This window comes from Blennius ocellaris (genome assembly GCF_963422515.1).
Source record: "Blennius ocellaris genome assembly, chromosome: 5".
Taxonomy (NCBI): Eukaryota; Metazoa; Chordata; class Actinopteri; order Blenniiformes; family Blenniidae; genus Blennius; species Blennius ocellaris.
In genome coordinates this window covers 25,324,240-25,337,314 of record NC_137654.1, presented here as the reverse complement: position 1 = coordinate 25,337,314, position 13,075 = coordinate 25,324,240, and the positions used below count along the sequence as shown (strand labels likewise).

Genomic DNA, 13,075 nt, shown 5'->3' with positions numbered 1-13,075 from the left:
TTTATTTATTTTGTTACAAGTGGTTGTCAGGATTTGTAGCAAGAACGTTTAATACAAGATGCATTTCTCAATTGAAACATATGAAAGATGTAATATAAAAATATTGAACTCAAAAATTTACTTATATTCGTAGAATAGAGAGGTCGTCTGTAGAGATATGTTCTCTTTACAACAGGATGTTTTGCCCTCTTCAATCAATGATTTAGAGCCGATTGCACAGGATGATACTACATATAGTAGCAGCCACTGCAGAAAATCTTATTTTTCCTTTAAATCAGTAAACCAGACAATATAATTCGGTTTTGATTTGAGATAAAGTCCTGTCACACCTTCTAATATTGTGTAACCACAAGAGGGAGTCATTTTACTACCGACTGCCATGAAATGGTGGTTACCGTGAACAACTAAATGTACTTGAAAAGAAAATAATCCAGTGTCCAGAATCCTAGATTACAAAGAACAAATGGCATGGTTTTTTCTTTACAACAATCCACTCCATTAATAGTCCAAACCACATATATAATCTTATATGCTGGACAGCAAACATCAGGATTTGTCTTCAACTATTGATATATAAGCACTGAATACTGAATACACAATAGAGCTCCGTTACAAGAGGTTATAAAATTGAGAGGTTCAAGTGCACTATGTGCACACACCTATAAAATTAGGACCTATCCATGTCTTAAAAAATATCACCCTTCAATGTTCCCCTTCCATTGAATGCTATACCATGTATATTTAGTATTTACGACAGACTTTTGTATATTATATATATATATATGGTGAAAATGAAATAAAGTATGAAGCAAACTAAGATAATGACACTAATAATACTAACCCTAACATACAGGCAAAGCTAAATGGGTATAACATCTATGAAAACAGCACCAAATACAATATTGCGTTTTATTTTGATATCAGGTGAAATAGGACATTAGTCTCAGTATTTAAAAAAGAAAGAAACAAAAGAGGAAGTGTAACTAGTCTTAATCGTTTTATTTGTAACACGTGTAAAACAAATAGAGAAAGTTGACTAAACACAATTTCACCATGCTGAACACAGAAGACGTTAACATTGTAAACTGCTGATAAAACCCAAGGCACCATCCAAGATAACAATCAGTTACATGAGCCGAGATCTGAAGTCAGCAGCGTATGTGCGAGGGAACAGTGTTGTTATTCCGTTATCTAACAGTATGTGCTTTAAACAATATTAAATAAACAGCCTCGCAATACGGGAAGAAATGAAGCAAGTTTGGCAAAGTGTGTGGTGTGAAAGGTAACTCAAATTGATCAAAGCACAGAAACCTAGTTGAACATTTAGCATCACAAACACAAAACATTTGATTCAACTGGGGGAAGAAAAAAAAAATCACAGCAGTTGTTCTGTGGGTTTTAATGCATTCCAGGCAGCGCCTCAGAAATGACCTCAAGTGTTACAGTACTCATAGAAAGAAAGAAAACAACTATATTTTCAGCCACAAACACAGAAACGCATAGGAAAGGCGCCTTTGGTGAGGATTAAATTACTAGTAAATATGATCTTGTGTAAAAGAAAGACAGCTAATCACATCATGAGATACATTTTGAAAGTATGGATTCAATATTAATGTAGCCGTACGTCTTTCTTTTTTTGCGTCCATTTTTTTTTTCTGAGGCTACGTTTTACACACTAAAAGGCATCACATAAATGAAAGCGAAGACAAATAGAGCAAAGACAGACAAAACAGAAAAAAAAAAAAAAAAAGAATACAGCCTTACATCTCATCAGAAAAGGTGACACCAAACCAAGGTGTTTTTGGTTTTATGGGTCACAACTGAATCCAAGCCGGACTATCTAATGCTTTAGACAAACAGACGGAAACAAAGTGCTTGATTCATGGCGGAGGCTCAGACTAAACGACAACAATGACACAGCAAATTTGTCAGAAACTCAACAGAATAGAAATGATTGCATATATTTCTCAGCATCTACTCAAGGTGTTTTGTGCAGTGAGGTCATTTTATTGTAACAACAAAATATATTTCTCCCACCTTTCGCTCATATCCTAGACAAGGAAATAAAAAAAAAAAAAGAATGTGCAATTCGCTGCTCAAACATTACCTTTACAGCTTATTAAAAATTTCCACATTTCCAGTACAGGCAACAGTATTTTGGCTGTAAATTACAAAAGAGAGAGAGAGAGACAGAATGGAGGCAACTATAAAAACACTACAATGTATTTTTGAGATTTTTCTTTTTTTTTTTTTTCAAACTTGGCCTCCTCTTAAACCTTAAAATTAGATTTGTGTGGACTCGGTAAACTGCAACAGGTATGCTGTTATACGTCTAAAAAAATCTGACTGTACACGATCTACCATTTTGGTTACAGTTGTGTGAAATAATGCAGTATAAAAACCTACAAACACAGCCAGAGATCAAATAAACTGCTTTTCTCTTTGCACTTTCGACTAAAACAATATTTGGTTATGAATGACAGTCGCTCCAAGAAGATGTGACGTTTTATTGACTTTGAGTCATGATCGCTAGGCTACGTTGAGGTAATCAATCAAGATTATACATGATACACAAAGCATCTAAACCGCTTCAAAAGTTGTCCCAGCATTAGCTCATAAACTAAAAAATTAAAACAAACAAAAAAAAAACCCCAAAGTGTATATCAATGGCTCTGAGTGCAGAGTGTGCTAATGTCTTGCTCGACCTCCTTCAAAAGCGTGGTGCTCCTCGTGGGCTGCAAAATAAGGAAACAGAATTTAAGCAATGCAGACCCATTTGAATAGCATTACTACTGATGTTGCATCATGGGGAATACAAGAAAAGGAAATACTCACGCTTATAAAACACTGCCTTGAACGGTATTTGTGGAAGAAGCTCATAGATTCTTGCCAAGATATTCGACTCATTAGCACAAGAAGCGTTTCCATTCCAGACCTGCACGATGTCTTCCCGGTCTCTTACACTGACGCTGACCCCGACCACCTCGTCGTCTGTCAGAGCAGCACACAATCACACAGAAGCATTGACAAACCAGAACACAGTGTTGATATTGAATCATTGATGATTTAGAAATGCATTAAAGAATAAGGACATGAATGCTTAAGAATAAAAAAAAAATAAAATAAATAGATTACCTGACGGACAATAATCGGTGAACTGTTCACCGATAGTAGCCAATAACAGCTCTTTCCACACAGCAGACTGCAGGTTTAAAAATTAACATAGAAAATAAGAGACATATCAGTAAAAATAAATATGACACAAATGAAAGTTATTCCCGATAATATTGCATGTGACAAATTTGAATGGAAAAAATAACTGTACATGTTGAATAATTTGGTATGTCACTCACAGTGCACTCTTTAGGTACTTTCATTTTCCAAACACCACCTTTAGCATTGCTTTCTTCCTCCCTGCACACAAGATGGAGGAAATGTTACATATTTCGCACCAGGGCTGCAACACCGGGTCCAAAATAAATCTAAGAAAATGTATTCGGGAAACTGTTGACAACAGATTACAAACATGTTATGTATATAGATTTGTTGTTTCAGATAGATAAACTCATCAGACAGACTCGCATCCCATTCAGTGCATTCACTATTGAAGAAGGAGGTGTTTATACCATCAAAATAATCAAAACTCTTCAAAATGTTCAACTTATTTTCCAGAAAGCTAGTTTCATTCCAGCATGTTTTCGCACATTAAAAATGAATTTTCAGTCCTCCTTTCTCAATAAAAGTAAATTGAGATGAAGCGGGGACCTATCCAAGATGGCGTCTGGGCTGACCCATCAGCTCCAGCTGTCTGTGTGTCCTGCAGCTCTCTTGATGGTACCGTTTGTTTGGCGGTTAATAGCAGTAATGTATAATTTTTTCAGTGTTGTTTTTGGAAATAAACGTCACTTCCAAAAAAGGGAATGGTTCAACTTGCTGTTGTTAGGTTTCATTAAGAAATGTCGGAGTGAAAGCGTGTGTGTATACATGATGGGAAAGACAGAAAGGGCATCATATCCATCACGACAAGCAGCTGTCGTGACTGACTGCATTCCTCAACATAATCATTGCTGACCTGAAGCGATGGTTGTTTCACTGGGACATTTTGACAAGCATCTGATGTACTGTTTACCCCCTTATTAGATATTTTAGCACAGTATACAAGCAGGGGTTTGGGCTCTTATTTGCCCTGTCAAAATCCAAATGGTTTATTTACTCATAAAGGAGCAGAAATTAAAATACATAAATAAATAAATAAATTATGACAAAAACCAAATCTGATCAATCAATAAACATTGTTATATGCTGCCGTATTACACACTCAGTACCTTTGAATAATATGAAAACACACATATTCGTCATGATCAACTCACCAGAGTGGTTTTCTTTCTCCTCTCATCAGATGATAACTACATCTCAGGGGCAAGCTGGAGACGCCAGGTATGTTGTTATAAACTCTCCAAAAGTTCTATCCCAGTGCCAAGTCGAAGACAGGAAACAAAGTGTTTTATTGAGCAATTTACCGGTAGAGCAAGTGCAAACAGTTGACCTTGTTAATATTTCACATTTGTTACAGGGGCCAAAATAAGGTGTTCTCCGCATTGCTTTTTAACTTCCGCAAGGCTGATGAGTGCATAAGAAAAAAAAAATGTGGCTAGGCCTGTATACCGTGAACACATAGCATGTATGATTGGCGCCAGTTACAACATAATCCGGCATGTAATTTCTCGCACAAAGTAATCACAAGTGGAAAAAGACACAATGTCCTCGCAAAAGATTGTAAAACCATCATACCTGTACAGTCTCCACGGTGTAAATCTTTTTCAGGTTGGACTCACATTCAGCCGCTGTAGTTCCTGGAAGTGATCTAAACAAACATACATTTTTAAAAAGTTTATATAACCATATCTCATATTCTGTAAACAGATATTTTCCATGTGTCATGGTCATCAGACATGGTCAGAGCTGTGGCCTGTGAGCAGACAGGTTGGAGGGAGGGAGGCTGTTCGACTGGAATCAGATGACAAATAAGCTAGTAAACAGTAAACAACACTGACCCCATTTGAACACACCACCCTCGGATTTGCAACACACTGTGAATGACGCTTGTGTAACCCACCGTTACTCGAGAATCCCTCCGTATTAATGACATCGCAGTTTGTTTTAATGAATAAATCTGCTACTTTCCATTAAGAAGACGTTTGACCTACATTTGAGTGGGGGAACTGAGAGCACTTCCACAATGCCTGCAAACATGTGACTCAACAAGTTGAGAACCATAACACTTGTAAAACTTAATTATATAATTGTATAACTATATTATATTTGACAATCGGTCATAATTAAGTGTATTTGTGTTTATTTTAGGATGAATCTGAGTAGAGGGCCAGTATGTAGGTCAGAGAGAAAACGCGCTCAAAGACGTGTCGACACCAATCACCAACTGGCCTTGTTACGTGATTTCTTTTCTTTCTGTTCTTTTGGGAGAGGGGGCATTTATTAAAGGTTGAAAATCACCCATGCCTTCTTAATATCAATATTGGTTTCGTTCAGGATGTAAGCCCGAGTTATTTCGGGCCTCATCTCCGGTCTTTGTTCTCTTTACTGGGTCAGCGACAAAGAGTTCACTGACTTGTCACCGGCTGAGTACCTCTAAAATAACAGAGCGCCTAAAACAAGTACAAGTTTCTCACCTGTCGAGCCAGAAAGTCCAGGGAGAATGTAAAGGCAGCGTGTCAGTGTCATTTTCAGTCGGAATCCGTTCCAGATCTGTGTCTCTGATGTGAATGTTGTGCTCCAGCAGACCCGGGCTGGATGTGGTGCTCAGCTGTAACGCAGGGGCTGCCATTGTTACCGCTAAAAAAAAACTGAGGGAGGAATAAAGAAAAAAAAAAATACTCCAACTGAGCGGAGCTCTAGCGCAGACGTTTTATCCCCCCCTGCCGCTATCGTTATATATATATAGGTTGGTTAGGTGAAATTAACCCCGATCAGCTGCTGACTCATTGGTCCCTCCGCCGGTTTGCGCCGTCACAACACAGAAAAAACCGATGACGCCCGCTCACTGCCCGCGGCGGCTACAGCGCGCACGCAGCTTCCACAGACTCCCTGCCTGCTGCAAGTAAACATATGTATCTGCAACGGCTATACCAATCAAAAACCACCAGCGATTTAAAATTAAAACGCTTATTATTAGGCCAAGAGGACACTGGTGCTGCTTTGTTGATCTCCGCTTCTTCCGCAGACGTGATGACGTCACAGCGGGCCTGCGCAGTGCGCGCTGCCACCAGCTTTGTTGGGTTAGCTTAGGCGCTAACGACCCGCTAACTCGCCAGTATTTCCTGCCTGTGACTGGACACAGCGATGGACATCGACGCCTTATTGGAAGCGTTTCAAGGCAATGCTTATCCTCTTCTGCACGAGTGACTCACTGTTGTTTTAGTTAATAATTTCCCCAAGTGATTGGGCGCGAGCAGGCAGAACATGCGATGTTTGCTAACTGCGTTTCGAGCGTCATCCGTAACTTAGCTTACCAACAACAAGCAGCGTTCAGAAGAGATGCCCAGAGACTCTGTTCCCAGCGTCTGCGGGTTTTTAGATAGTTTTAAGTGGTATTTTATACACGAAACGAGTGCTTTCAGGTCCTTACCTTTGACGCTTTTTTTCGTTTGCCGAGACTTGGCGGGTTATGTAAAGAGCTAGCTCGGTAGTGTCGCACATACTGCTAACTATCAAACTCCAACTTACTAACTTAACTTCTGTGAAGTTTGCATATTGTTCATTGAAACTGAAGTTCAATGTGAGGTTTAATCTGTTGTTGTCCTTATCGAGTGTGTTTTCTCTCCGCACAGGTGATGGGCATTTATTTATAATGACCTAGTTGACGCTAATTTTGCCCGGAGTGTCAGAAGTAGTCTGATTTAAGTCGTTTTCCACGATGATCTGCGCCAAGTTTAGTCATTGATTATTTATACCCTCTTGGGTCATGCGTAACAATGTTTTTGATGCATGTGTTTACGTTTTAATTCCCGCTTGGATCAGGCTTGTCTCTGTGCGTATCCCTCAGATTAAACTAAGTTTTTCCTCCCTTCAATGTGGACGTTTTGACTTTGAGGCCTGCTCTGTATCAAGTCAACGAGTTTGCGTTTAAAAAGTGTGACAAATTTAGTGCAATGATTCAATGCATCTAAAATGAAGTCCAGGTGCATCAACTATGTTTCAGGTGGATTTTCTTGCAGAGACTTTTGCCTTTCAACGGTTGACATTTCAGTCTGCTATCGACAAGAATATCTTTATGAAAAGGCTCAGGGCTATTGCATGACTTTAATCTTGAAAACAGTGGTGACAACCGAACTTTTCGTTGTTTTAAGATGATATGAAGTGTTCTCTCCTATCCTGATGGTTAGGGTTAGGGTTAGTCATTTGTCATTATCCAGGGTAGATAAATAAACGAAGGAGCCCATCCAACTCTGCAAACCGCACCCTACCAAGTAGTAACAAGTTCAGTCAAATTATAATGTCCGCTGTTCTGTAAGCAAAACTTTGTAACCAAAACACAAAATACTTCCATGCAGTTTGAAAGTCACAATAGATGTACAATTATCTTTTTTGTAATAAGCAATTCATATGTAAATAACTTTTTGTCAGCTTTACCTTGAATGTGATTTGTATGTCAGTTAAGTTATTAACAAACAGTTGTTGTTTTTTATGTGGCCATTAACAGATTTCGAGAAGAAAGGGAAGAAAGAGACGTGCCCTGTGTTAGAGCAGTTCCTGTGTCATGTTGCCAAGACGGGACAACCAACGTGAGTAGAAACTTTCAGGACGGGCTGCATCGTCAAAAAACAGCAAAATAATATTGAACTCATCAATAATGTTTTAATTTAATTGGGGCTGCATTATGTATTGCACACTTATGGCCAATATCAACACTTGCAACATACATATCACCAAAGACAGACTGAACTGCGTACATTATCTTCCATGTGCTCCGCATGTCAGTTATTGAGAGTCAGAGAACAAAGGGAAGCAACTCTGGAAATGCTGCTGGTGGGAACTTCAGCCATACAGTAAAACATTAGCATATAATGTTTTATTCACATAAATGTTTGTTTATCGTAAGTCGTATCTTGGTTACATTTCTCAACATTATGATATATTTCATTTTTAACTACTGCCGTGAAGCCCTAATCATAAGTCACATGTCTTCCTTCTAAAGTCATTTACGTGTGAATGACATGGAGACGTGCTTGCACTTTGGATATTTTGCAGGCTCTCGTGGTCACAGTTCAGAACCTACTTCCTGTTCAAGTTGGAACAAGTCATGGACGATTTCCAGGCGTCTGCACCAGAGCAGAGGGGACTGCATAATCCCAACGTGGACTATATCCCTTTTGAAGAAATGAAGACAAGGATCTTAAAGATCGTAGATGGTTACAATGGGTGAGTGATGATGTCATAATAAGTAATGTAGTGCATTTTGATAACAACCCTGGAAATCATGTACATGACACCGATTTTCGAATATTATCAGTGTTTGTATTTATTGAATAAAACAACTAGTAAGTAAGTCAAGTTTATTTATAAAGCGTTTACAGATTAAAAAACTCACAAAGAATGATGAAGACTTGAGTAATACGTGCCAAAGGTAGCCGGGTTTCTCTTCAGCTATTATAGTTTATTCATCATTCACATTTTGTATACTTCAAATAGAAGTTTAGTTCAGATGAAACTGACTGAAACCAAAACGATACCAAAAAGCAGCCGTTGCTCGTTTAAAATTGTTTTAAGGGTTTACAATTGAAACATAAGTTATTTTTCACCTCGATAATAGTATTCATTCATTTATTTCTATTTTTTTTAATTTATTGAGATCGACATGCATTCGTAAACTTAGAATACACTATGTCGATTGATCGTTTCAGAATCCCATTCACCATCCAGCGACTCTGTGAACTCCTGACGGACCCAAAACGAAACTACGCAGGAACAGACAAGTTTCTCAGGGGTTTGGAGAAGGTCAGCACAACATTACATTGACTTGCCATGCTGATTATTATTCTTGTATTAAATGGTCAATCTATGGGTGTAAACTGTATTTTTTAAATGTGTATTTGTTTATGTCTTCCAGAATGTAATGGTGGTCAGCTGTGTGTACGCCACATCAGAGTAAGTACAACTCAGCTACGTTTACCTTCTTTTCCTAATAGCTGCTGGTTTTGTTTTAAAAAAAATTGTTTATACTATACACATAGAAATATAATTAACATACAATTGTTTTCGTGCCTTTCGTTTTTTTTCCCGAAGGAAAAATGGAGCATCGACTGTAAACAGAATGAATGGAGTGATGTTTCCTGGCAATTCCTCTCTATATTCAGACAGGTGGGACCGACTTTTGGTCAGGGATTACTTTCTGTGTATCGTCAATATTAGTGGTTCTCTCTGGTGTGTATCAATCAGCTATGGACAGTTCATATGTTTACTCCTAATATGAGGATTATTTATTGATCAGAATGTACATGGCAAGATGACAGGCACCTGAACTCATCCTAAGAAGGTGCAGCTCCTTGTTATCACTCACAATGCAGCAGGCCAGAACATGCAGAAAAATATCAATAATTCACATGTAAACATAGCCGTCAGGTTCGTCGAAAGATATTCTTGGATGTTTTTAGAAACAAGCATTAAAAGTGGCTTCATAAAATCACCTTTTTTATTGTATAAGCCTTTGGGATATTTTGGTAATATTATATACTAGTTTTCATTTATTTCAGAATCGGCTTTATTGGCCATGTGTGTTTTACACAAGGAATTTGACTCTGGTAGATTGTGCTCTCTTTGTACAGAAGTAATAATCAACAAAAAATATAAACAAGCATTCAGAGACTAAGTGGTGCAGTGGTGAGAAGTGCAAAGGATGATGAGGTAAACATGAGGTAGTTAAACTTTCAGTATTTACATTAATGTGCATAGATGATCAGTTAAATTAAATAGTATGCGTACATTTAAAGTGACAGTTTTGTTCCAGGTTATTCCACTGCAGCAGGTCTGAAATTCTGTGACTCAGTAATGTTCATCAGAGTGACAGCCTGGGGGAAGACTGTGTTTCTGCATTGCATTTCTAACTAAATATAGTTTCTCAGTATTGGTCTTTCACTCGGGGTCCAAGGCAATGTTGTGTACATTATGATTCATCTTCATCTGAATTATGGTGGTAACGTTTTTTTTTTTTTTTCTTCTTGTTGTAGTCGAAATGTGAATGGACCAGGCATACCAAAATCACTCACCAGACCAAAGCTGTCAATGTCATCCTCACTCTCCACCAATGGGCTTCCTGACTGTCCGGTCAGCAAAGAGCCAGAGCCAACCACGGAAGAAGAGGAGGAGGAGGATGAAGAGGAAGAAGAAGAGGATCAGCATCATATCAGGTAACGAAGTTTGGTGTGAGTTTCTACGTTGTTTTATCCCGAGTGTCATGTTATGTCATACTTGACTGGATAAATCAGATTAATTGGTTTATTTTTTTTTAATAGTGAAACTACAGTGTCAGATAATCAGACAACGGCAAACAGCGGGATCAAAAACAAACACTCTGAAGAAGAAGAGGAGGATTCCGATGCTGACAAACAGGAGGTCAAGAGGCTAAAGTTTGATGAGGAGGAAGAGGAGAAAACGAGTGAAGAGAAGGAGCCATCTTGTCATAAAGAGCCGGAAAGCATGGCGGAGGAGCCGTCCAAAGACTCAAGTGGTGGAGGAGATGACAGTGCAGCACCCTGCGACAGACCCGCCGTCTCAGACCATTGTGGTAAGTGGAAATTCATCCTCGGTTGACAAATACTGATACGGTCAGTTAAAGTTAACACAGAAATGGTTGTATGGACACCAACAAGAACAACACAGACATTTCTTGTGCAGAATTCATGGCTGATTGATTTTGGGTTAAAGACACACCACTCGTGCTTGTTCGACAATCACCAGAAGTACGGGGCAATACAACAGTGTAATAATAGAAGTTATCTAGGACTGAAAGCAGTGGGTGTTTACTTTCCAAACTGCTGGTCAGATAGAGGAATAAATACTCTTCTTCTGACATTTGTCCTACAAGATGTGAAGCGAAGAGTTCTGTGTCTGATCATTTCTGTAACGTTCCAAAACTGAATGACATGACGACACCAGTGTGAATTCTGCCTCAGAGCCATCCACTTATAATGATGCATGAAGGAATCTTTTACTTGCATCATCTCAAAGTCAATAACATTTCCTGAAATAGAGTGTTTTAAATATGATGATAAAGAATCAGTAGATTATGTTCTCTTGTGTTGTCTAGATTTCTGCACCTTTTTTTTTCCGTCTCACGAGTGGCTAAGTGTGACCACAGACGCTGTTGAAAATATTTCCTCACAGTGAACACAACCCCATCTGCACATATATCATATTTTTGAATATATATATTTTAAAGATTGTAAAGTTTTATAAACAGATTTTCTGAGTGAGTGAGAACCATCGGATCTACTTCTGTGATCAGTGTAGTTGTTCGAAAGATTAATTTTTTTTGGCTCACAATAAAACACATCAGTTGCATTGAACTTATTCGTACTAAGACATTTGTTGGATTTAATAGTAAACCATGGCTTATTTTACTATTCAGAGTCCAGCAGCACAAAGACTGAATCCTCTGAAGAACAAGGAGACGCCTGTGACGCAGCGACCGCCCACAGCCCGAAGAGCCACAGCTCTGAGGACCAATCAGAGCAGACTATCTCGTCGGAGAAGAGGACGAGCTCCGAGCAGGACAATGGCGACAGCAGCAGCAGCAGCAGCAGCAGTGATGGAGAAAGCCTCAGCAGTGACAAGCAAACCCCCTCGTCCAGTAATTCACCCGACTTGTCAACAGAGGGCGGTGCCGACACCTCAGAAAGTGCAGGAACTGCAAAAGAGCCTGAAGAACATGACTGACCTGATTGGCCAACCCACAAAGTGACAGTTTTTTGGGGTTTTTTTTTTACACTGTAAGATACCACAGCGGTGGTATATCTGTAGCACTGTGGACCTTCAGGCTTCAGGACCAGAGGCCATGTGGACCTCACAGTTCCTCAAAGAGGGATCTTTGCGTCCTCTGCAGTTTCAGCATCTCGAATCCACAAGTATTCAAACTGGAAGGAGACGATTATGGAGACTGCCTTTTTCACTGTAGACTAAAAAAAAAAAAGTTTTCTAATCATTTTTTTTTTTTTTTTTTTTTAATCTAAACATTGTAATTTAACCACGATAACTAATGTATTCAGCAATTTTGTCTTGTCATTTGGCATGCGTTCTCCAGAAAAGCTTAATTTGATGGTGTTTTGGCCTCAGCACATTTGCGTCGACTCCCTTCCTGATGAATGTGTGTCACTTCAGGTGGAGGACGAGATCTATCCGTCAGAACGTGAAGCATCATTTCACAATTGGTCTTTTTCCTTTTCTCTTGCTTTTACTCTGAAGTACATACCATGAAAATAATCTTATTAACATTATCTTGCACTTGTAAGCGTTGATTTTGAAGGATGTGGAAAATGTTGTAGTTTTGCTTTATCACTGTATGAAGCCAATATAACACAATATTGCTGGTTGTATCGCGTTTGGTTAGAATGAATATTGGTTTTGTGTAAAAGTAACCATTTCAACTGTGTAGACGACACACAAGGTACTTCTACATTTCCTCTATGTCATACCTTAGGTGTACAACCAGACACTTTTGATAATTAAGGTTTTTTACAGTAAATCAGTTTTTGTAGACTTGTTATACTTGTCCACTGCCTTTGTAAATCTGATAATTGCTGGAAAGTGAAGGCTTGAGCTTGTATCATAGTATTCATGGAAAGCAATAAATACAAAAAATCTGAAGTGTGGCATCCATTTGTCTTTCACTCCCACGAGTAAAAGTAGAAGTTCATTTTCACCAGATATTCAAATGGAATCCAACCAGATTACTCAATGACTAACTGAATTTGAACGAAAGAGTCCTTTCATTTGAGAGTTGGTGGTGAGCTGTTGGTGAAAAGTGCTCTGTACGTTAAGAGTGACCGATTGATTCAAGGGA

The 13,075-nt window shown here is 38.7% G+C and overlaps 2 protein-coding genes across 2 annotated transcripts; one reads left to right on the top strand and one right to left on the bottom strand.

Moving 5' to 3' along the window:
- Positions 1-1,001: 1,001 nt before the first annotated feature.
- LOC308130357 (eukaryotic translation initiation factor 4E type 3-like) lies at positions 1,002-5,985 on the bottom strand. Its single transcript, XM_080496679.1, has 7 exons — positions 5,691-5,985; positions 4,792-4,864; positions 4,371-4,465; positions 3,354-3,414; positions 3,136-3,202; positions 2,836-2,991; positions 1,002-2,735 (listed from the first exon to the last, which is right to left on the bottom strand). Exons 1-7 carry the CDS (start codon positions 5,843-5,845, stop codon positions 2,689-2,691), a joined length of 654 nt encoding a protein of 217 aa, XP_080352805.1. The 5' UTR covers positions 5,846-5,985; the 3' UTR covers positions 1,002-2,688.
- A 262-nt stretch (positions 5,986-6,247) lies between these two features.
- On the top strand, positions 6,248-12,830 carry LOC308130356 (serine/threonine-protein phosphatase 4 regulatory subunit 2-like). Its single transcript, XM_080496678.1, has 9 exons — positions 6,248-6,394; positions 7,721-7,802; positions 8,269-8,439; positions 8,922-9,015; positions 9,128-9,165; positions 9,304-9,378; positions 10,245-10,424; positions 10,530-10,801; positions 11,645-12,830. Exons 1-9 carry the CDS (start codon positions 6,361-6,363, stop codon positions 11,950-11,952), a joined length of 1,254 nt encoding a protein of 417 aa, XP_080352804.1. The 5' UTR covers positions 6,248-6,360; the 3' UTR covers positions 11,953-12,830.
- Positions 12,831-13,075: the final 245 nt, after the last annotated feature.